The sequence below is a fragment of the Carassius carassius genome, chromosome 31, assembly GCF_963082965.1.
Source record: "Carassius carassius chromosome 31, fCarCar2.1, whole genome shotgun sequence".
Lineage (NCBI taxonomy): Eukaryota > Metazoa > Chordata > Actinopteri > Cypriniformes > Cyprinidae > Carassius > Carassius carassius.
This window is the reverse complement of record NC_081785.1, coordinates 136,234-161,975: the sequence shown is the minus strand read 5'-3', so window position 1 is coordinate 161,975 and position 25,742 is coordinate 136,234. Positions and strand designations below refer to the sequence as shown.

General features: G+C 34.8%; 1 protein-coding gene across 1 annotated transcript in view; it reads left to right on the top strand.

The window, feature by feature from the left end:
* The window catches only part of LOC132112167 (1-phosphatidylinositol 4,5-bisphosphate phosphodiesterase beta-2-like), a 32,309-nt gene extending 17,388 nt beyond the window's left edge, over positions 1 to 14,921 (top strand). The window contains exons 22-32 of the mRNA XM_059519745.1: positions 3,607 to 3,711; positions 3,792 to 3,847; positions 4,904 to 4,973; positions 5,562 to 5,858; positions 6,947 to 7,184; positions 8,252 to 8,375; positions 9,617 to 9,681; positions 10,164 to 10,184; positions 10,730 to 10,778; positions 12,221 to 12,319; positions 14,404 to 14,921. Of these exons, the coding sequence (XP_059375728.1) occupies positions 3,607 to 3,711; positions 3,792 to 3,847; positions 4,904 to 4,973; positions 5,562 to 5,858; positions 6,947 to 7,184; positions 8,252 to 8,375; positions 9,617 to 9,681; positions 10,164 to 10,184; positions 10,730 to 10,778; positions 12,221 to 12,319; positions 14,404 to 14,574 (1,295 nt within the window). The 3' untranslated portion in view covers positions 14,575 to 14,921. The remainder of the gene's footprint in view (positions 1 to 3,606; positions 3,712 to 3,791; positions 3,848 to 4,903; positions 4,974 to 5,561; positions 5,859 to 6,946; positions 7,185 to 8,251; positions 8,376 to 9,616; positions 9,682 to 10,163; positions 10,185 to 10,729; positions 10,779 to 12,220; positions 12,320 to 14,403) is intronic.
* The last annotated feature ends 10,821 nt before the right edge of the window (positions 14,922 to 25,742 follow it).

The window sequence follows — 25,742 nt, the reverse complement described above, 5'->3', positions numbered from 1 at the left end:
TTCTAGTTGTATTCCTTCTCTCTTGTTTTAATTAATTAATTTATTTATTTATTATTATTATTATTTAATTTAATTTAATTTAATTTAATTTAATTTAATTTAATTTAATTTAATTTAATTTAATTTAATTGTTTATTTTTTATTTAATTATTTATTATTATTATTAGTTATTTATTTTTTTCAACAGAGATACTATCTAGTCAAAATGTGACTTTGGGGCCAATGTTGGTGCTTCTGTAATGTGCAGGTTTTTGTTGACGCCACGGATCATATTAAGGGGTGCTGGCAGATCAAGGTTTGTTCTTGGTTTGGTCTGCCATAGTTCATGGAAATGTGTCAATATATTTTTGAAAACTGACGGGAAGGGTGGGGGTGGGGGTCTTATTATGCAGTAATGCTGTTTGATACCTATGACTGACCTTAATATTCTTAGTTGTAATATTAATGGCCTTAATGGCCCACACAAACGTACAGGTTTTCTGGATTTTTTTGCGAAGGAGAAAGATTGATATAGTGTTAGTTCAAGAATCCCATTTGAAAGAGGAGGATGTACACAGGTGTAATAATAGGTTTTATGGAGTGGTATCTCTAAAAGATGCTAAAACCAAAACTGATCTGGACCAAAGGAATCACAGTAAATGTGATTAAATTGTAGTAAATTCAGAAATTGTAGTAAATTCAGAAATAATTTTGCTGAGTTTATTGAAATTAACCAAGGCTCACTCTGTTATTTGCCTTATCCTTGGAACCCTTAGCTCAAGCGGTGCGACTATCTGAAACTATTTCTCCCATAAGTATAAGGAATACTCATCATCATATTTCTTTATTCGCTGATGATATCTTATTGTTTCTGGAGAAGCCCCATGTATTGAATTTATTTGACCATTTTGGATCTCTCTCTGGGTTTAAAATTAATTGGAGTAAGTCATGTCTACTTCCCCTCAAATCTAAATCTGATCCCATTTCCCTTTCTGTATCTATTCCAGTGGTTCAAAACTTTAAGTACCCGGGGATAGATATTTTTCCTTCCCTGCAAGAAATCATAAAAAAAAACTATAATAGCATTCTAGGCAAAATATCCTCAGATTTAGAAAATTGGTCTCGTCTTCCTACTTCTCTTCAGGCTCGTATATCGGTGATTAAAATGAATGTTCTCCCACGTATTAATTTCTTCTCTTCTATGATTCCTCTAGCTCCACCAGTTGGTTACTGGAACAAACTTGATGCATGTGTTTCACGGTATATATGGGATGGGAAACGTCCTCGTATTAAACTGACTACTTTACAACGAAGTAGATGGAGGTCTTTCTTTCCCTAATTTAAGACTGTATGCCCAAGCCTTTCCCCTCCGCCCTTTATCAGTTTGGTTTGACCCTGATGCTTCTGTATCTTGGAAAGCAATTGAGGAATCTATTGTGTATCCATATAAATGGTTTTTTCGGGGGTTCCGCTTAGGCAGTGTAAATCTAGGTTTGGTCCCATTGTAACCCATCTCCTTTCTACATGGAGGGATGTTGAAAGACATTTATAACAAGTTGAAATTTGGCATAAGCATACGCCAATTTTTGACAATAATAATCTTTTGTCAGGCAACACTCCATTCCATTGTCCGCAATGGACTCATCACAAAGTAAATACTTTGGGAGATATTTATGATGATAGTGGTTTACAATCCTTCCAGAATCTCAAAACTCAATATAATCTGCCAGACACTTCCTTTTTTATGTATTTGCGCATTAGATCTGAATATGGGGTGCCCTGGACTGAACTCTCAATTCACCCTTTGCGCAAACTAATCCTTCCCTCTGAGGAATCTCCCTCCTCTGCTTCAGTCATCTATTTTTTTCTTCTTGAGCATTCTTACAAACCTTTATCTATTACAACTGTTTGGGCTAAGGATCTTAATGAGGATGTGCATGTTTTATTGGGGAATGTTTAAACTGTCTTCTAAAAACCCAAACCACCAAATGATTCATTGGAAATTGCTGCATAGGGTTTACTTGACCCCACTGAAACGTTATCATATGAATCTGACATCTTCTCCTACGTGTGTTCTCTGTTCGCAAGGATCTTTAGGCAAATTTTTTAGCTTTTTTGGGGGGGGGGAGTGCCCCTCGCTCTCCTTTTTGGATTCAGCTCTCACAGGACCTTTCTTATTTGTTGGGTGCTGAGATATGTTTGTCTCCACGTCATTTTTTCATGAATGACTTTTTAATATATTTTGGATATTCCGTAAAGATCTTGTTCCATGAAGATATTTTGTAAATTTCCTACCGTAAATATATCAAAACTAAATTTTTAATTTGTAATATGCTTTATATTCATATTTGAACAACTTTAAAGATGATTTTCTCAATATTTAGATATTTTTTTTGCTCCCTCAGATTCCAGATTTTCAAATAGTTGGATCTCAGACAGATATTGTCCTCCTAACAAACCATATCTATGGAACAATTATTTATTCAGCTTTCAGATGATATATAAATCTCAATTTCGAAAAATGTACCCTTATGTCTGGTTTTGTGCTCCAGGGTCACGATATATAATCGTCTTTTTTGGTAACATTTTACAATAAGGTTAAATTTGTAAAACATTAGTTAACTACATTAGTGAACATAAACCAGCATTGACAAATACTTGCAAATTATTAATTAATCTCAGTTTATATTCATTTTAACATTTACAAATACATTATAAAAAAATCTAAAGTTTTATCTGTTATTATTAATTAATATACCTGAGCTAACAATGAACAGTTGCATTTTTTTTATTAATGCAAACAAAGATTAATAAATGGTATAAAAATGTATTGCACATTGTTAGTTAATATTTATTAATGCGTTAATTACATTAACCAATTGACCTACCTAATAAGTAGTCTTTGAATAGCTAGTCTTGAATTTAAATCAGTTTTGTTATAACGATTTTAATGGGTCTTAATATATAATACATTTTAATGTGTTAAAATCAATTTACCAGTGTAGTATACAACACTATAAACATTTTTATTTTATTTTATTTTATTTTACTTTTGCCAAATTCAATACACTCCAATTTAAAAAATAAATAAATAAACTTTGTCTGAAGTGCACAGTAGTAATAAACATGATTTTTAAATACATATACATCTACTTTAATCTTCATTTACATATATTTAATCACACAGAGTTTATTAATTATGCATTGTATGTTAATTGTCACACTTACATTTCAGGCTCTCGGAAGCAAGGAAATATTTCTGTCAAGTAAATAATTGTTTATCATGTATTGACCAGCACCAAATGTGTTACAGACAATCTTTTAACCAGTTTGTACTGGAGTATACTAAACTGTACCAGCAAGTGCATTGAAATGTAGTACTTCTAAAAGACATTAACAAGTGTACTTTTGGACGACACTCTTCAGTTGAAATGAAAATAAATTATTTTACATGTGCTTTAGTATGTTAGTCAATACATCAACATACATATATTTATTTAAAGCATGACACAGTGCATTTTTAAGAAGTGCACAGAAACATGATGATGCAAGTGCACTCTATTTAAATGGCCTTTGAGTAATGTAATACAGTTTAAGAAGTTTGTCAAATGCTGTGATGGTTTGCAGGTTTCCAGCACATCGGTCTGCGCACCGAGAGCAACATGCCGCTCACGCTGCCGTCTGTGTTCGTGCACATCGAGGTGAAGGACTACATCCCCGCTGCATTCGCTGGTACTGACCTACAAGCCTACAGTAACCTGCTTTACTGAATGCGACATCGAACAACCACTCAATGATTGTTTTTCTGTTAGATTTCTCAGATGCCCTTTTCAATCCAGTGAAGACATCAAAGCCGCCGAAGACTGAGGTAGAGTTAAATGCACAGATAATGAGAGATGCATGTTCTCTTGACAGACATTAGTTTCTTTAGATTGACCTGCAGTCTAAAAACATGCAGGGTCTCTTATAAAAGAGAAGTAAATTGACCGAGAATAGAAATGAGAATATAGATAAACCACTGCATTTTTTAATACCAGGGTTATTATAGTTAACTAAAATTAAAACCATAAAAAAAAAAAAAATATATATATATATATATATATATATATATATATATATATAAACATTAACTTAAAAAAAAAAAAAAATATTTTATTTAAACTAGATGACAAGGCAATTTTTTTTATTTAGTTTGATTTGATGTACTAAAAACCAAAACTGAAAAAAAAATTATAAAAACACGATACAAACTTACTAAAACTTTAAATTTAAAATGAAAACTAAATATAAAAACACAAACTAATTCAAAAGATGCTAAAATAATTAAATTAAATTAAATTAAAACTAAACGATAAAAACAACGTTCATTATTTAAAATTAAAATAAAATGAAATATATTTAAAAAACATATTTTATTTGAACTAGTGGTCAAGGAAACAATTTTCATTTCATTCAATGTTAAATTAATATGCTGAAGCAGAAATACAATGTATAGAAATATATAGAATTATAGACAAAATATATATAATTTTTTTTAACTAAAAGAAATTATAAAAACGCAAAACAAAATTACTACTGCTATCTCTCTCTCTCTATATATATATATATATATACACACACACACACATATAATATATATAACAAAATATATTAAAACAACACTGATAACAACTTCTGAACCATATAACTGCTGTTCATTCATAGATGTGCAAGTTTCATACATCTTGTTTAAATTCAAATCTAATATTTCACGCACACTTATTTACTTATTTGATAAGTAGCCTTGTAATAAGTGTGATAATGTACAATCATTATTTCAAAATAAACCAAATATACGAAACGTCCTCTGCTTAGTGTGAGGCTCATGCATACGGTAACTGTGTGATTTAGCGCTTTTATGAATCTCACTGTAATCTCTGTACAGAGTTCAACATACGTGTGTGAATATGAGTTACCTGTCGCTGACGGAGCCCAGACGGGGGTCACACCTGCAGGTGAATAACACACATGTGATGGACATCGCCTACAAACACCATCTAATAACAAACTAATAAATATCAAAAAATCGATTTAACTGCACTGATAAGACTGTATGAGATCAAAGTATTTGTATATAATAATTGTAAAAAAAATTGTTTTATGTGTAAGTAATTTTAGTGCTTAAACTTATTTTATTTCATATAGTTTTTGTGATGCGTGTGTGTGTGTTTTATGTATAAGTATTTTTAATTCATTTTTAATTTAGTTTTGGCTATAGTGTATTAATAATCCTGTTATGTTAGTATTATTTTTATGCTATTATAGTTTTATTAATATTTTGAATTAGCTTTTATTTTTACATTTTTCACTTTTTAGTCATTTTTGGCCATTTTTAATCATTGTTATTTTTAATTGAGCTGAATAACAACACTTGTCTTCTGTAGAATACACCTGAAATAAAATATATTCAAATTCATCGAAATTGTTTCATGATTGATGGATTTTGCACCAGTAAGACTTTGACTGCTTGGAAACAGTCTATAATGTGTAAATGAATAAATGAATGATAATTTCTATTCTATAATTATTATCTGTATTTTAAGAAACGAAGGCTGCAGAAGAAGCTCCAGCAGAGGGCGACGCTGCACCTCCAGCCAAACAGACTCCAGCTCCAGAACCATCCAAACCAGAGGAAAAACCAGAACCAGCCAAACCAGAACCTGAGCCCAAACCAGAAGAAAAACCAGAACCAGCCAAACCAGAACCTGAGCCCAAACCAGAAGAAAAACCAGAACCTGAGCCCAAACCAGAGGAAAACACTGAACCAAAACCAGAAGAAAATCTAGAACCTGCTGCAGCTGTGGATGCTGTGGTCACGGAGACCCCGTCTGATCCATCAGGTGACCTGCATGTGTCACATGACTCCATTTAAATGATACATTGTAAAGTCATCACACTGACTCGCTACATTGCTTGTCCCATTAAGGTCCTTTCACACTGGACGCGATTTTGACGCGCGATGGTTTTATTTTTTGATCAGCTGTTTGTGTAATGAGTGCTTTCACACCGAACGTGAATGTGCTGAGGCGAAAAAACGACTTTTATTTTTTTCGCTTCGATGTCGATTTTTTTTTACTTTTGAGGCGACAAAAAGGCTTCAGCCAATCACATACAAGGAAACAAAGGTGACGTCACAGCAAAAATGACGGATCTTCTGATTACTTGTGTGTGTGTTCTATGGGCTGATGTTTTTAAGAGGACAGCTCACCTTAAGCAGACTGCCAGACGCTGCTCCGGATCAATTGGTTCCCTGAAGTTTGTGGTTTGTCTCCTGTCAGATGCAGTGCCACTATCTGAAGGAGCTCCTCGAATTGTCCCACAGACATCCGAAAGTAAGTGCGGAACCGGCCATGATAAAGTTTTAGCTCCTGTACATGATTGGCATACTCCCCTTCAGACTCTCTGTTCTTTAGGACTGGGTGCACCCAAAACCTTCTTTTCTGTCTTTTAAAGAAAATGAAAAGCTCGTCTTCACTGGATGATGATGTTGAAGTGTCCATTTTCTCAACTGTCGGCGCGAAAGTTTTGGAATGTTGAAGCTCTCTGAACGTCACAGACATCGCAAATTCACGTCGCGGCTGATGTGAATGGTTTTGACGCAAGCTATTCGCACGCGAACTATTCGCTTTTTCGTTACACATCCGGTGTGAAAGGGCCTTAACTAGGGGGATAGTTTGGATATTACTGTAGTAACCACCAAAATGCAGTGTCACTACCACTAAACTAAAAAATAATAAATGTATAATTATTAAACATAATATTTATTTTAATAATCCATTTTTTGTTCATTTTTAAACAGTCCTTTTTTTCTTTTTTCATATTTAATTTCTTCTTTTTTTTTTCTCAAGCATTGACTTTTACTATAAAAAAGCCAGATAAGCTGGCATGGTGTTTACAATAATAAATAAATAAATTCTGTCATAATGAGAATTTCGCCTGATTAACATTTGTTATTGGTTGTATACATGTTCACTGGGGTTATTTTCAGATCCCACCACTGTGACCTGTGAAGAACTGCAGCAGCACAAGAACTTCCTGAAAGTCGCCAAGAAACAGGACAAAGAGCTGAAAGACACGGAGAAGAAGTTTCAGAAGAAACGAGAAGAACTGATTCAGAAATACAGCGACCAGTTCAAAGCTTTGAAGAAGAAGAGCACAGGCAAGAAGTAAATACAGAGTGAACACGCTCTCTCATAGGGAATGTTATTCTATACTATTGCAGTATTTTCAAATTCCGTATATTTTTCCAATTTAGTTAATTCCTTTAAATTATTTTTTTATTTCAATTTTAGGTTTATTTATTTATTTATTTATTTTCTCTCTACTGAGAAGCAAAACTGCTCAAGATAAGACTTTTTCAGATGATATATCTTCCATTAAAATTATTTTTCTATTTAAGTTGAAGTGTTCATAATTTTATGTACGTTTGTCATTTTTTTATTTTATTTTTTTTACACATTTGAGTAGTTTTACTTATCAAAGCAAAATTTCTTGTTTTAATTTTTTTGTTGTTGTTGTTGTTGTTTTTCATCTTATACATACTTTTCATTTCAGCTTTATTTCAATAAAAAGAAAACTATTTTTAAACAATTTTGGTTTTAGTAAACAATGTACATACTTGTGATTGGCTCTTTCTTATGGAATTCCAAACCTGAAAAAATGTGAAGTATATAAATAAGATAAATAAATATAAAAAGAAAAGTTAAAAAATAAATAATATAAATATACAAAGAAAATAAAAAAATATTTATACTTTTATTTCCTTATGTATATTTTATTTTTTTCCCAAATTTATTTATTTTTATTTTATTTATATAATACATTTATTTATCTCCACTTTTATTTATTTCCACATAAATGGGGAAATAAATACAGTGGAAATAAATAAATGTGGAAAAAATGAAATATACATAAGAAAATGAATGTATAAATAATTATATATTTTTTCTTTGTATATTTATCAATACATTTTATTTATTTAGTTTTCCTTGTTTACATTTCTTTGTATATTTATGTATTTATTTATTTCTAATTTTGTCAGGTTTGGACATCCATAGGTTCTGTCCTTGATCAGTGGTGGTCTTCAATAAACTAGTAAAGAAGTCTGGTGTGCATCCACGTTTGGCTCTCACTTCCGTTAAACTGTAATGTTTTGTGTTGTTGTCCCATGAGGAGTATGTTGTGTGTTGCTCTCTGGTTAAGTGATTGTGTTTGTTCCCGTGTGATTGTCCAGGTCTGGAGATGATCCCGGTGACCAGGTGAATGAACTCAAGCAGAAGCTGAAGTCGGAGCTCAGGGTTCTGCTGGTGGAGCAACACGATCAAATCAAGAAGAAGAAAGAACAGAACAACACTGAGGTAAAGACACACACATTATTACTGTACAGTGTAGCTAATGTAGCCGCATTGTGAGACTGTGACCTCATCAGAGAGAGTGTAGAATCAAAGAAATCTGCTGATTTTGTTTCAGAAATCATCCACATCACAAATAAATCTGCTAGAAAACATTATAAAAAAGCACATGAACGTCTCTCTCATCAAAACATGATTGACAGGAAGGGTTTTAACTGGCTTATGCCAAACTAACATAATAATCACACAGTGATCAGAGTTTTTGTTTTACATTATATTATATAAACAACAATAATAATACCAGTAATCATCATTATTACTGTTGTTTTGTTAATAAATATAAAAAAATCAGCCATTTAGTTTTCAGCATTTTAATTAGCCAATTATTTTTATTCTTTTATTTACATTTTTTTAGTGAATTCTTGTTCTAAGAATTGCAATTAGATTATTATTATTATTATTATTATTATTATTATGTGAATTATTTTTTGTTTCACCTATACTTAGCATTTCATTTTTATTTTATTTTATTTAAATTTTTACTTTTTTTTTATTTTTAATTTTTTTTATTTTACTAATTCTTGTTTGATTTTGGCCATACTGAGCGTTTCAATGAGCCGAACATCTTCTCAGTCCTGCACTGTCCAGCTGGCCGTGAGCCAGGACTCTCTCAGGTATTGATTACCCATCAGCACTCTGCTGCTCTAGTTGATCTGCAAAGATCAGGGGTCAATCATGTCCCGTACTGGAAGAGTAAACCTGACCGGACCCGTCACATCCTCTTACACTCATATTGACCAGAGTCACCTCTGAATGGATCTGTACTCGGGCTCCGAGAAAACACAAAAGATTCCTCAGGGCTCGACAATGAGGACTGCCATTATGTTCTGGCCACTGCTGCATCGTCACGAAAATGTATCATTTGCAAATGTTTGTGAAGAATATGAAACAATGTTGCATAACAACACTTGAAAACCATTCAAACAACTTAAGACACAACCTAGCAACCACACAGCAACACTCTAAAAACATGAATGATTTGAACATGAAGTGATCAGATGCATCATTTTTACCTGCTATACCAGAAAGCAGGTGCTGGATATTTCTTTCTTGGAAGTCGCAGGAAGTGCTTGTATTCATTTCCTCTGTGTGGAGCAAATCTCGGAGCCAGGGCCAGCTGGTGCGTTCTGTTCTGATATGTGTAAGTGACACTTCCTGTGTTCTCTCCTGAACTTCCTGTGTTACAGCGTTTGACCAAACTCCTGGAAATGGCCACAGAGAAGCACTGCAGTGAGGTCAAGGCACTCAACAGGTGTGTGTGTGTGTGTGTGTGTGTGTGTGTGTGTGTGTGTGTGTGTGTGTTTCAGTTCTTGAACTTTGGGATGAGAGAAATACACAAGAAAATGCAAGAAAGAACGAGCGTGAAATGAATCAGTGAGTGCAGCTTTAAGCTAATGCATCAGAGAGCTGAAGTGTGTGAGTGGGTTTTGTCTTTAGATTTATAATGAGGTTTCATGTCTAACAAAACCAGGAGCCAGTGACCTTTTCTACGTGAAGCACGGTTTGTTTGTTAATTATTTTTGTTCAGAGTAAATGAGCACCGTGAGCATGAGTGGGACCCCATGAGCTCAACCCCATAATGAAATAAAACAGCTTGTGTGAGGAATGACTGCTGTATGAGAACATCTGCCATTACTATTGAAATCCACAACTAGATAACATAAAAGGTACATAATATTCATGATATCTCTCATCACATCTCACAATCTGTTTTTTTTTCTTTTCTTTTTTTAGTGAGTCCAAGAAGAAAGACAAGTAAGATTTTCTTTTATGTTTTTGAATTTTACATAAAAATGTAAAAATAAAATAATTTTAAATTGATCAAAATGAAATTACTAAAAAAAAAAATAAGTCATAAATACGTCAAATTAAAATTAATATCTTTTGTTCACCCAAGATGCATTTATTTGGATTTATTTAAAATGTAAGATTTAAAATATATAATTTAAATTTAAATGTAAATTGTAAACATAAATGTAAATAAATTAAAATGTAAATATAAATAAATAATTTTAAATTAATCTGAATTAAACACTTAGTAATAATAAATTAAACCATAAATACGTCAAATTAAATCAGTCAAAATAAGTCACTAATAAATTTCAAATGACCATCAATAAATAATTTTAACAAAAGCTTTTTTCAGCATCATTACTCCAGTCTTTAGTGTCATATGATCTTCTATTATATTAAAGTATTTAAAAAATATTAAACTGTAGCTTTATTAAACCTCTTTTATGTTCCATTGAACTTGATTACTCTTGTTTTAACACACCAATCCTTATGTTTCTCTGTTTCAGAATGAAGAAATCCAAAAGTACGGAGCAGCTTGACAATGATAGCACTCAGGTAAAACACCACATGAGCACAGATCGAGAGATTGAGCGTGAAGAGCACAAAAGGAAAAATAGATAGACAGCTTTTGAATGAGAAGTGCAATTGAGACGAGAGCTGTAACCATGACAACGGTTGGACACAAAGACAAACACAGTCTAACATGTGCACTCTCTCTCTCTCTCTCTCTCTCTCTCTCTCTCTCTTTATTCACATGCAGCTCATCCAAATTCATCCACTTCTCTATTTCTTTCACTGTCCATTATTTCCACATCTCCTCTGCAAGAACAGAATGCCATTCAAGTTTAGATCACAGAAAGTTTTTAAAGATGCATTAAAAAAGCCAGAGACTCTGGATATACTCTACGTGAGTTTATGTGAACGCTGTGTGAATAATAATGCGTATATGTGAATAATATACTTAATAAATATTTTATTAAATTATAAAATTTAAAATTAATATAAATAATGAAAAACAATAAAAATAATACACGTATTAATAATAAAATAAATACATTTTTGTAATAAAAAAAATTATCAAAATAAAAAGACATTACTAACAATGAATTAAATCAAAAATGAATTTTATGAATTTTTTAAATAAATATATACTTTTCCAATTAAAAAAATGTAAAAAACACTTGCTTATAATTAGTTAAATCATAAACGTGTAAAATGAAAATATATAAACAATTTTCAAATAAAAACAATCAAAAAAAAAAAAAAAAAAAATGATAAACATATCATACAAATAAAACACTTTCTAAAAATATACTATTTTATTTGTTTGATTGAATGATTTTTTTTATTTACCTGCATGTTGTGTGACCATCATAAAACCGACAACATGTGAATAAGTTACTGAAATATTAACTTAGGATCTCAGGGCGACTTCAAGTGAATATTTTAGGTCAATGGGGACAAAACGTTTGGGAATCCCTGATCTATAAGAACCAGTTGTAAGTTGAGTTTCATGTGCTTTTATTTCTTCTTCTTGTGCAATAATTTATGATGTTTTCTTAGAAATCATGTATTGCAACAGATTCATAGTCTATGAAGGAGCTTTGGTTTGTGCACAAACCACCTCAAGGTCAAGTTAAAGGTCACCGAAGTTTATCTTTTCCACAGTAATTGAGCTTGAGAACTGAATGATGAGGGTCGAGTCTCTCAGCTCAACGTGATGCGTGAACAATAGCTGTACATGGACTCTCTTTGTCTCACTGACACTCACATGTTCATGCACATGTCCTGGAGAGCAATGCAACACGTTCTGTTGAACACTGTTGCTTGCCAATATTAACATATTAATGCATGCATATATTAACGCTGCACTTGAGATCATGTATGTGAGTGCACATGACTTGAAGATGTGCACAATCGTATGACCATGTGATGTTTGCAGATGTGTGTGTGTGTGTGTGTGTGCTGATAATGCATGTAATATCACACTCTCTCAGTCGGCAGATAAGAGCAGCGCTGATGCTTCACCGCAGGAACAGAGTCTGAAGAAGAAACAGGCGGCTACACTGGCCAGCATCAGAGAACTGATCAGTCAGGTACACACTGACCCTGTTTTCTGTCCTACAACACACTCCTGTCTGATTGTGAATGATTTAACAGTGCATATTATACACAGCCATTCAAATGTTTTATTTTATTCAGCAAAGATGCATTAAATTGATCAAAACTCCAAAAAAAAAAAATGATTTTTTTATGAAAAGGTAGTAGTGAATTAAATCATGAAAATGATAAATAAATGAATTATTTAAAAATAAAAAATACTAAAAATAAATTTAAATAAAACCATAACTAAGCATTAATTAAATCATACAAATAATAAAAATGATATAAAAATAATAATAAAATGTCAAATTAAAATAAATAATTAATTTCTAAGAAATAATATTTTATTCAGTAATGATAAATTAATCAAAACTGACAGTAAAGGCATTTTATAATATTACAAAATGTTTCATAAAGTTTATGAAAACCTTAAAATTAATTAAATCACAAACATTTTAAATTAATTTAATAAAATTTAATAAAATTTAATCATGAACTAATAGGAAAAATGTTAAAGAATTTAAATTTAAACATTTATAATGATGCCGAACATTCAGCTTTGATGAGAGCAATCAATTATTTTTTACAATTTATTCACATAAAAAACATAATTTCATAATATTACTGTTTTTACTTTATTTTTAATCAAATAAATGCAGGCTTGATGAGCAGAAGTGACTTCATTAAAAAAAAAAAAAAAAATATATATATATATATATATATATATATATATATATATATATATATTGTATTACTGTATTAAAAGCTTGGTTTTTTAATAAAATTTTATTATGATTACATAAAGAGGATTTCATCATAACCAGTCTTTATTAAAAACATCAAAATAACTTTCTCTCCATATTCCCACTGAATATTACGTTTCATTCAGAAATGCATCAGGTTATGAAAGTTTAACGCATTAGGAATGCCGTTTCATTAAGTCAGAATTGGCCTTTTCACTTCAGGAAGGGCATTTTTTAATTTAATAATGTTGTGACAACTGTAATAACCGAACGAGGATCCAATGACTAATTCAGCGACTGAATCATATGTAGCTCATTTTTACTGACATCTCTGTCAATTAATCTTCATGTTGATGTTATGATAGTAAATATTAATATTATTCAACAAGGATGCATTAATTTGATCAAAAGTGTAAACATGTATAAGGTTGCAAAAGATTTCTATTTCCATTTCGCTGAGTTGATATGTGAAATGAAAATAAATTAATAATAAAAAAAGAGTAAAAACAATTAAAAAACAAAAAACGATTTATAAAGTGTAAAATATACATTTTGAAGCAAAAACTATTAAAATAAAACACTTTCAAATAATGAATTAATAATGTAAATAAATTTATGAAAATAATAAATAAATAAATAATATAAAATATAAATAATAATTAAATGTTTTGAAATATTTTTGTTTTATTAAGCTGATGAAACGCTAATAATTAATTGAATCGTAAAATATAAAATTTAAATAAATTAGTAATTTTAAAATAAAAACAATTATTATGAAACTGTCAAATTAATTTAATTTATAAATCATTTAAAAACAAAACGATCAAAATACAAACACTTTTAATAATCAATCAAATCATAAATATGTAAGTTCAAAATAAAATTTTGATTTCAATGCTTTTCTTTTCAACATTTCTATACAAATGCAGGTATTTAGGAACATTTTGTTACTTAAGTGGTCAGACTTTGGGAAAATTCACCCAAAAATGAAAATTGTGTCATCGTTTACACAATCCCTCATGTTGTTCTAAACCCAAAATGAAGAAAGCAGGTAACCAAACAGTTGCTTCCATGTAACTCAATGGCGTTTTCAACAGAAGAAACAACAAGAGGATGTGAAAATGATTACATAATATAAATGTTTGAATAAAATAAGAACCCGCCTCCAACTACTAGAAACACTCTAGCAACTGCATAGATTCCCTGAACCGCTTTTAAAGGACATCTGTTAATAATAATAGTATTATAGGGACACTGTGGTACTACGCTGTTGTTGTGAGATTCGTCTTATATCATGTTGAGTGCTGGTCTCATTTCTTCCCTTCTGTGTTCAGCTGAATAAAGACACCGTGGCCGAACACGCAAAGAAGATGTGGTCTCTGCCCGGGGACCTGTCCGAAGCCGTCAACTCCTGCATCCAGCCACATTTCCCAGAGCATGTGGAGAAAGCCGGGGAAAACCGCTCCGAGAACCCTGGACAGTCCAACCATGTGTTCGTAGGATGAGTGAAAAACAGCAGTTCGACATTAATATTTACCGTTTTAATGTAATCTTAATTTATTTGACACTTGTTTATATTATAGTATACACTGTGTTCTTTTCTTTAGGTAGCTATTTTAATTACCCCAACCAAAAAATGTATTTACGATTAGACGAGTACTCGATTAATCGGCAGAATAATCGACCAAGTATTCGATTACCAAAATAATCGTTAGCGACAGCCCTGGAAAATCAGTGTAAACAATGAAAAATCACATGAAAACTGATAAGATCACATCAGGGGCATATTTCACTTCAAAATAAAAAGGAAAAAAATAAGAAATACATTTTGCGTTAAGAAATGTATGGATGTTTTTGGCCATAACAATTTTTTTTTGTATACTTATGACTTATTGTTGACTTATTTTTCCCACCAAATTTGCATAACTATAAAACAAAAACAAATATGTAATCCATCAGCTAAATTATATATATATATATATATTGAAGATTTTATTATATTTATTTTTCTGCTTATTATGAAATGAAATATGATTTTAATTAAATAAACTTTGCTGTTTTTTTTTTTTTTTTGCTTTTTGACATTTCCTAATTTTCCCCAAGATCGTCGTACTGTAATGCATATACTCACACGCAAGATTATTTATACTTATATGTCATGTTTATTACATAGAGGATCAGTATAATGTAGTTTATGGCTATATGTCATTGTAATTTATTTGAATGAGCAAACTGACACACTGTGAAAAACGAGAAAAGTCCTTGAAATGATGACAACATGTGTTTTTACATTACCTCGTCAAAACAAGTTAAGCAGTTTTCAACTCTAATTTACATGTTGTACAATTCAACTCACTTTTTAAAGTCAGATTAATGTAATTTAAGTTAAAATGACTTAAACAGCTAAGTTGATTATACTTAAAATGTAAGGCAGCAACTCATTTATTCATTTATTTTTACAGTGCATAAACAAATATATTTATCAATGAGATGCACTATGGATTTTAGTAGTTTTGTTCTGGTGGAGGTGATAGATGAACATAAAACACATTCACACTGGTAGGATGTGTTTTAGTGGCAAAACTTCAAGGAAATTAGTTCTGTGCTCATGTCTGAACCATCCACAGGTGTGTTAACACTCAGAAAATGAATGACAGTGAGTCTATTATTCAGAGGGTTTGGTTAAGCCTGTGTGCTATTCACTTCCAGTTCACAGTCAGACAGTCAATATCAGTAAATAAACCCAGACCACCACTGACTGTATCTTGCTTATTACACATAATGACCTAATAAATCAATATGAAGATATACTGATGTGAGTGCAAATGATTTCATGATGTAAGTAAGCTTGTGGAGTGAAACTTTCTGCAACTAATTTGACAGCTGTTAAGATTTCACTGAGGGTCTTAAAATAGCAGGATATTTATTTTTGGCAGAAACATGGGTTGTAATAGTTATCAGCCTACTGTAAAACTATAAAGACATTTGTGAATGACTTAATTCTTAAACTTAAATAAAAAAAACTTTATACATTTTTTTTCAGCTAGCTGCCAAGGCAACTTTTCTTGTTTTCAATTAGTTTAACCTATATATATATTATTTATTTATTTATATTATCCATCATTTTTCTCTTTTATTTTTTCTGTTTTTATAATGACGTTAAATATGATTTTAAATCATGTTTTAGGACCATTAATTATTTTTTGCTCTGTGACTTGTATCTCAGTGAAAATAACTGGGCTGAACTAACCCTTTAATTCTGAGAACTCCATTCGGTCTCCTGATTATTTGAAGAAGCATATATCAGAAATATAAGCATATAAGAGCAATAGCTCGTTCCCATATGTAATAAAGTGTTTGTAATAAAGTGTCTAATGTGTGATTGAATGTCCTCACACACTCACACTGAGATCTTCACCGACTCATGATGGGTTTTCCTGCCCGCTGTTAAATCCTCGTCAAAGACAATGCTATGATTGGAAACATATCCTTGAGCTCTCTAAATGATCAACATTATTAAAACACAATCTCCTCCAGGTCTTTTAGTGTAATTGTACTTCACAAGTCTTTCTGCTGTCAGATCGTGAGTGATTTTGATCAAGTAAAGGTCAGAATAAGGTCAGTAATATCTCCAGATGAACTCTTCCTGGACTGAGAGTCTCAAATCTGATCCTCAGGATCTTTTGAGGAGCGTTTGTTTCCAGAAGCTTTACTTTCACTGTTCCTCAGCGGAGGAATGATCTTCACAAGCCTCCAGAACATCTCTCCTTTATTTCTTCATCTCTCAATCAGCACTGGATTACACTGCATTATATGTTTGGATCAATCTCATCTTACTGAGACATATTACTGGAGATATAGAGCTACGACTGATATTTATATCATTTTATGTCAGTATCTGCTCTACTGCTATAAAGATCTCAATGATTTGCATCACAAGCATCAAAATTTCATCATATAAATATCAGCATCTGCATCAAATTGCATGTTTTCGATACGTTTGAGTCTATGCGTGTTTGTGTGTGTGTGTGTGTGTGTGTGTGTGTGTGTGTGTGTGTGTGTGTTGAAGGCAGTGATAGTCTGTTTTGTGCTGGAATGTGTGTGTTATCAGTTGTTCTGTTTTCTCTGGGCTTCACATGATAATATTCACTTGCACAGAGGGGTGAAGTGTGTCATGAACTAATTAGCATGTCCGCCTGGTCGCTCTGCCACCCCCCCCCACACACACACACACACACACAGATCTCCCATCTGCCCGTGACTCATGTCTCTTCTCACTCTTCTCACAGGCCCTTCTAATGTTCTCAATGAGCAAATCACATCATTTCGTGTCACAATTTCCCATTCTGAAGGCATATTTGCTGGATTCACAAAAAAGTACTGTGACTGAGCTAAAGTATCACATTTTTAAGTCTCACTATACTATCCTCCTGAGACCCAGCTATGGAGTTTTTGTTTCTGTAGAGGACATTATATTTTAGTGATTTTCTCTGAGAATGTACATGTCACAGTTTTAAGTCTTGATGTCCTGTCAAAGATACCAAATGTTTGAAAGTTTCTCCATCACCACTCTCTCTGCTTGGTCTTTAAAAATGTCTGACATTAATTAAGTGATAACATTGTACATCTTTACATCATTTGGTCTCATTAATCTATGATTTGTTCCAGAACAAATAGTTTTAGATGAAAGCAAAATCTCATCACGTTATATTTTATATAATTTCAGTGCTCTTTATTAGAGCGCTGCCTTTGTACTTTTGACTGAATAGCCTTTTTTAACTTTTATGATGGCTGTTGTTGTTTATTAAATAATATTATTCAATAAATAATATTTTATAAAAATATTAGTATTTAGTATTGAGAAAAAGTGTGTGTGAGTGATTTTAGTGACATTATTCCACCATTAGATGGCGACAAGAGAGTGAGTCTGCAGTAAGACGTTTATATTGAAAGAGACTGAAACAGGGTTGTAAACAAGGAAGTTATTTTTACTCTCAACAACAGCTTTTAAGGTGCAGTTAACAAATGCAGTGCAGCGCTGTCGTCAAAAATCACCCTTAATAGATGAAACGACAGTACGACAAAGATAACGCTTTCCTCGGTGGACATTCAAACTAATGTTGTATTGTGAATATGAGATTGAGCTGAAGAATGGGTGCTGTATCAGGTAATGCAGGTAATCAAACTCGCACAGTCCATCTCCCATCATACTCTATAGTCAGTGTTGGGGAGTAACTAGTTACATGTAACGGCGTTACGTAATTTAATTACAAAATTAATGTAACTGTAATTAGTTAGTTACTAAGAAAAAATGAGTAATTAAATTACAGTTACTTATGAAATTTTTAACGATTACAAAGAGGATTACATTTGAATATTTACACACATCCACATACAGATTTAACTGATTTCTTTCCCAAATTGCACTGACTATTCTGAGACATACCGCCCTAATCATTTCCGGGATGCGGAAACACAGTCTGGTTCATAGAATCCAGTCATAAAAACGAAATGCCTAACACGGACGGAATATGCCACATTTTGGATGACTAAATCAAAAGTAGGTCAGTACACTTGAATCAAAACATGACATGGACTAGTGTCTGTGAATATAAAGCCCCAAAAATGCAATATATGACTCCTGTACGTTCTGCGTGTCTGTGGAAATCAGGCGCGGACTGGACACCGGGAGAACCGGGACAATTCCCGGTGGCCTGCCAGCCGATTTTGCCCGCTATTTTAATATCATTATTGTATAATTGCCTGCCGAATGTACTAAAGCGATCATTTGCGAATCCGCCGTTTGATAATTAAATCTCTAATAAATCAGGAAGTGTTAGTCATGACTCGCGCGCTCTCCGCGCCTCCGCCAAACGGTTTGGATCAGACTCAGAGTAATCAATGCGAGAGAGAGAGAGAGAGAGAGAGAGAGAGAGAGAGAGAGAGAGACAGAGAGAGAGAGAGAGAGACAGAGAGAGACAGAGAGAGACAGAGAAAGAGAGAGAGAGACTGAGAGAGACTGAGAGAGAGAGACAGAGAGAGAGAGAGAGAGAAAGAGAGAGAGAGAGACAGAGAGAGAGAGAGAGAGAGACTGAGAGAGAGAGAGAGAGAGAGAGACAGAGAGAGAGAGAGAGAGAGACAGAGAGAGAGAGAGAGAGAGAGAGAGAGAGAGTGGACTGCTGGAGCAGAGAAGCAGAACTCCTGTTCAGGGTTTCAGGTCAGTTTCATCTGTAAAGATGCTTTTTTTTCTTTGTTTTTTTATTTAATTAATCAAGCAGCAGCACGTTGCTCATCAGTCATCACTCAAAATACTATATAAAGGACATCATTGTTATCTGTTGTAATGTTACAGTAGTAATTTAGCTGAAAAACAATCAGATTTTTTTTATAGGTTTAGGGGGAGCTACGACAGACAACACAACCCTTACGAAAATTAACGTTTTAATATATTTCTATAAATCCAGAGAAAATAGTTACTATTGTTTAACTGTGGTAAACTGTGTGCAAAAATTTAAAATGATTTTACAAATTGAGTTATTTAAAAATAAATACAAATCCATTTGCAAAAAAAAAAAAAAAGGTTAGTGTATATAGGCTAAAAAAAGCATGGTCAATTTTTGTAAGGAAAACATGACTCGTGTACAGTATTAGGATTTTTCTATAAAGATATTGTAGTATTGTAGAGTATTGTATTGTAAAGTATAGTTTTGTTCAATCTTGAGTATTACGAGAAAGATGGATAACGGCAAAATAAAGAGACTGAAGAGAAAAATGGAAGTGAAGGTGCAGTTCAGGAGATAACCTTTAATTATTTAGCATGTCCCCAAATTAAAGATTTAAACCTTTTTTATGTCAGGTCCATACAAAAAATAGTTTTGTCCGTGAATTTGTTTGTGTTACGGCCCTTTATCTAATTTGGCTCGTTAAAACACATGTAAGACAAGGACCGTACATATTAAGAATCACAGACGATTGGGTGAGGTTTCAAGGTGTATCGTTTCTTTTAATGAAACAAATGAGAGAGCGCACCAACAATAAACAATAAATCAAACTAATAGTACAAGTAGGGCAGCAAAAGGAAAACAGAAAACCTGACTATCTAACTCTGTAGGCGAGATCTTATCTGCTCCCGAAGAAAACAACAAACAGAGTGAGTCTTCCGGGCCACTGCTTTCCTACGCTGTGTTAAATAAATAATAAATGTGATCAAAGAAAATACCCACTACCTGACTTGAAAATAACAAATAACAACTCAGTCCATGATCTGGAACAGTCGAGGCGAAGATCGTGGACCACTCGCCATGAGGCAAGAAACCCCAGCTGTCACTGATCAAAAGGGTGGAGACAGCTAGAGCAGCGAGCGCCGCGAGAGCAGAGAGAACCGAGAGAGTGGGCCTCAATTCCGGACCAGCTTAAATACGGGGTTTCCCATGATGTCATTCATGACTGCACCTGCGATCTCAGATAGAACAATTAACATTCAGTAATTTAAAGCACCACCACATAACACCCTCACCCTTAAATAATTAATTGTAGGGTGAAAATATATATCTTACCTCAGAGACTGCAATTAATTTAGATGCGAGATAAAGCATCCGCAACCACGTTATCCTTACCCCGAATGTGACGAATGTCAAGCTCAAAAGGCTGTAGGAATAAACTCCAACGCATCAAACGTTGATTGTTATTTTTCATCCGATCAATAAAAATCAAGGGATTGTGATCCGTGTAAACAGTCAAGGGGTATGAAACAGAACCAACGTAAACGTCAAAATGTTGAATAGCAAGAACAAGGGCGAGCGCCTCCTTCTCAATAGTCGAGTAACGTCATTGATGTTTATTAAATTTACGTGAAAAATAGCAAACAGGATGCTCGACGCCAATGTGATCTGATTGAAGGAGAACAGCTCCAGCACCAGTGTTACTTGCATCAACAGCAAGAGAAAACGGAGTAGTAAAATCAGGAGCAGACAAAACAGGAGAATTAACTAAAAGGGCTTTAATTCTCTCAAAACTCGATTGACAAATCTCAGACCATTTAAATGGAACCTTAGGACTAAGAAGGTCGGTTAAGGGCGAAGCAACTACAGAAAAATTCTTACAAAAATTTCTGTAGTACCCAACCATACCCAAAAATAGCTCACAAACGTGTATTGGGCACGGGAAAATGAGTGATGGACTCTACCTTAGACTCAACGGGTCGAACCTGACCGCCACCAACAATCTTTCCCAAATAAGTGACCGTAGCTCAGCCGAATTCGCACTTCGCTAAATTAACCGTAAGGTTAGCTTGAGACAAACGACTGAAAAGCGCGTCGAGTTGCTCCACATGTTCTGACCAAGACGCGCTGTAAAGGACCAAGTCATCCAAATATGCTTCAACGTTATGCATGCCTTCGAGGACGCGATTGACCAGTCTCTGAAAGGTTGCCGGTGCGTTTCGTAAACCGAAAGCCATTACGGTATAATGGAGAAAATTATCTGGTGTTACGAACGCACTGATTTCTTTCGCACGATCTGACAACGGCACCTGCCAGTATCCTTTAAGCAGATCGATCTTCGTAACGAACACAGCATTACCTACATGATCCACGCAATCTTCCATACGAGGCAATGGATAACTATCTGGTTTGGTCACAGCATTAACGCGTCTAAAATCAGTACAAAAACGAAATGTACTGTCAGGTTTTTTTACGAGCAAACAGGGTGAGCTCCAAGGACTAAAACTTTGCTCTGCAATGTCATTCTTAAGCATGAAGGTCACCTCATTTTGCAACAACATTCTCTTTTCAGGACTTACCCGATATGCGTGCTGTTTAATAGGCAACGAGTCACCAATATCGATGTCATGCTCTATTAATGAAGTACGAGATGGAATATCAGAGAACAAATTACTGTACGTCTGAATAATATTAGTCACATCAGCTCGTTCGGCAACGGTCAAATGAGAAAGGTGCGAGTCTAAGGTTCGAATGATCTCAGAATTTTTCAATCTTCCCGCAACCAGTTCGGTAGAAGGAAACTCTACATCCTCCTCGAAAGAAGAATCATCACCGCTGTCCGATACAGCAGAACACAATGGGTGAATCGAAGATTCAGGACTGGACAGCGCCTCGGTGTCAGGTATATCAGCACTGGACAGCGCCTGTCCTCCGGCCACCGGAAAGTCTGTGGGTGAGACAGTTAACACAGCCGACTTTCTTCCAGACAAATCTGGCGATCTCTCAAAGTACGGCTTGAGCATGTTAATGTGACAGAGACGAGTTTTCTTTCTTCTGTCTGTCGTCGAGATAACATAACATGAGCAGGAAGTCGTAACATTGTCGGGAAGTCGTGGCCTAATGGTTAGAGAGTCGGACTCCCAATCGAAAGGTTGTGAGTTCGAGTCCCGGGCCGGCAGGAATTGTGGGTGGGGGGAGTGCATGTACAGTTCTCTCTCCACCTTCAATAACATGACTTAGGTGCCCTTGAGCAAGGCATCGAACCCCCAACTTCTCCCCGGGCGCCGCAGCATAAATGGCTGCCCACTGCTCCGGGTGTGTGCTCACAGTGTGTGTGTGTGTTCACTGCTCTGTGTGTGTGCACTTTGGATGGGTTAAACGCAGAGCACAAATTCCGAGTATGGGTCACCATACTTGGCTGAATGTCACTTCACTTTCACTTTCATAATCAAGCTCACTCACCTTTTCTTTCACTCGATAGGGACCATAATAACGAGCCTGCAAGGCAGACCCAGGCACTGGCATCAGCACAAGCACCTTGTCACCAGGAGTAAAGCTACGAAGTTTAGCACGACGATCAAAATGCTTCTTCATTCGTTGCTGTGCAATCTCTAAATTCTCTTTGGCCAATTCGCATGCACGATGCTAAAATATATGTTATTTTGAGTTATATCACTAGTCCAATGATCCCGAATCAGCTTCAGTCGGCCACGAACAGTATGCCCGAACACTAACTCGGCCGGACTAAAACCTAACGACTCCTGCACTACTTCTCTCACTGCGAACATGACCATAGGCACTCCTTCGTCCCAATCTTTTTGAAACTCAAGGCAAAACGCACGCAGCATTGATTTTAAAGTCTGGTGGAACCTCTCAAGTACTCCCTGACTTTCTGGATGGTAACAACTTGAGGTGCAATGTTTGATATGCAGCTGAGCTAAAGCTTGCCTGAACACACGGGACATAAAATTCGTGCCTTGGTCCGACTGAATAGTACGTGGAAGTCCAAACAGTGAAAAGAACTTTATAAGTGATTTTACAATCACTGGTGCAGTGATTTTACGCAGAGGAATAGCCTCTGGAAAACGCGTTGACGTGCACATTATAGTGAGCAGATATTGGTTTCCCGACTTCGTGCGAGGCAAAGGACCGACACAATCGATCATCACACGCTCAAATGGTTCACCGATAGCTGGAATAGGATACAACGGAGCAGGTGAAACATTCTGGTTCGGTTTTCCCGTCATTTGGCACACATGACAGCTTCTGCAATAACTTACTACATCAGTTTTCAGGCCAGGCCAGAAAAAATTTCGGAGTATTCGATCGTACGTTTTATTTACTCCTAAGTGACCGGCAAACGGGCTATCATGCGCAAGACTCAAAATTTCAGAGCGGTACGATGAGGGAACTATTATCTGTTTGACGATTTGCCACTCATCATCAGCAGATGCAGTAGGTGGTCTCCACTTCCTCATCAACACTCCATCTTCTACAAAGTATCCTTGCGATATGTGTTCGAGTTGCTCAGCAGGAACAACGTTGCTGCAAGCTTCAAAAAGGGATGACAATTTCTCATCTTTCCTCTGTTCAACCATAAGCTGCTCGCGAGACAGAGACAATTTAGTAGGCCCCATAAAATGTTCATCTAATTTTTTAACGGCACTATCTAAACAGTCACCAAAATTTTAACATTTCACTTCACAAAAATCAGAATTAGAAGAGAATGTATCACTCAAATCAAAATTACACTCACTTTCTGATTCAATAAGGTTTTTATCTTTTAGTCTCTGAGTCATAGCGCGAGTAATAGCACATGAGGGAAAAACCTCAGGATATTCCTGAGCTAAGGCATCAGCAACAGTAAGATACAATAAAGGATCATCAGTTACCTCAGGGCTAGCAAAAACTTTTCCTCCCGCTAAGTCATTCCCTAAGATAAACGTGACATCTCGAACGGGAAGACATGGTCGCACTCCAACAACAACGTGGCCAGACACAAGGGAAGATTCAATTTCGATCTCGTGCAAAGGTACCTTAACGAAGCCCATCTCAAATCCTTGTACTAAGACACTTGAACCAACAGAGCTCTCATCAGACAACGGCAATATTCCTTCCAGAATAAAACTCTGCGCAGCGCCTGTATCACGAAGTATCTTGACTGGTTTGCGCGAAGCACTACCTGACAAAGATACAAATCCGTCCATCAAAAATGGCACATATCCCTCATTTTCACACCTGTCAGCTTCCGAAGCCAACAACTCAAGTCCTTCCACTTGTGGCATGGACGTCATCAATAAACCTACCGGTTTAGGAACACGGTTTTTCTTTTTGAGCACACTGCACTCAGAAATAATGTGTCCGCGTTTCTTACAATAGAAACAAACGGGTGAGAACACAGACTTATCAGAACTTAGCGCCGCTTTATCAACAGGCAGGGGGCGTTCAAAATTACGCTGAGAAGACCGAGTGCTGTTGGCTGAAGGAAACTTCGGTGCAACACTAAACACGTTCCTATGTGTGAGCACATATTCGTCAGCCAATGTCGCAGCAACAGAACATTTAGAAGCTTTTTGCTCATTAAGATAGATTACAACGCGTTCTGGTAAGCAGTTTTTAAATTCCTCTAAAATAATCAGTTCACGAAGCTCTTCAAAAGTAGTCACTTTCATGGAAGCACACCAACGATCAAACAGTGATTCTTTCTCCCGAACGAACTCAACGTAAGCCTCATCAGTTTTCCGTAAATTACGAAATTTCTGACGATAAGCCTCGGGGACTAGCTCATACACTCTGAGAACGGATGTCTTCACTTGCTCATAATTAAGAGAGTCTTCGACTGATAAAGAGGAAAAAACTTCCTGGGCTTTACCCACAAAAACACACTGTAACAACATGGCCCAAAAAGTCTTCGGCCATTTCATATTGACAGCGACACGTTCAAAAAGAGCAAAAAATTTATCAACTTCTTGTTCTCGAAAAGGAGGAACAATACATATATTACGACTCACGTCAAAATCAGAAGTGTCAGATAAACCCCTCTCACGAGCGTTTAACTCAATCTCTTTTAGACGGCACGCTTGCTCCATTTCGAGCTTTTTCAGTTCAAGTTCATGTCTCTCACGATCTCTAGTTCTCTCTCTCTCACGCTCCCACTCTTCTCTCTCTCTCAACAAAACTATATCGTGCTCTTTAGCTTGTAACTGCAATTTTTTAATCTGCATCGCAAGATCTTCAGAACTACCTTCAAATTCAACATCAGGATAATCCGTCATCTTTTCCTCATCACCAAAAACGCCTTGTTCATGCAATGAATCAACAAGCAGAATCTGAAGCTCCTGTTTAGTTGAAGTCTTACGAAAATTGACCTTAAAATAAGCAGCAATCTTCGTAAGATCTACTCTATTAATTTGAAACAGCTCAGCTTGCGTCGGTTTCGCAATGAAGTTCGC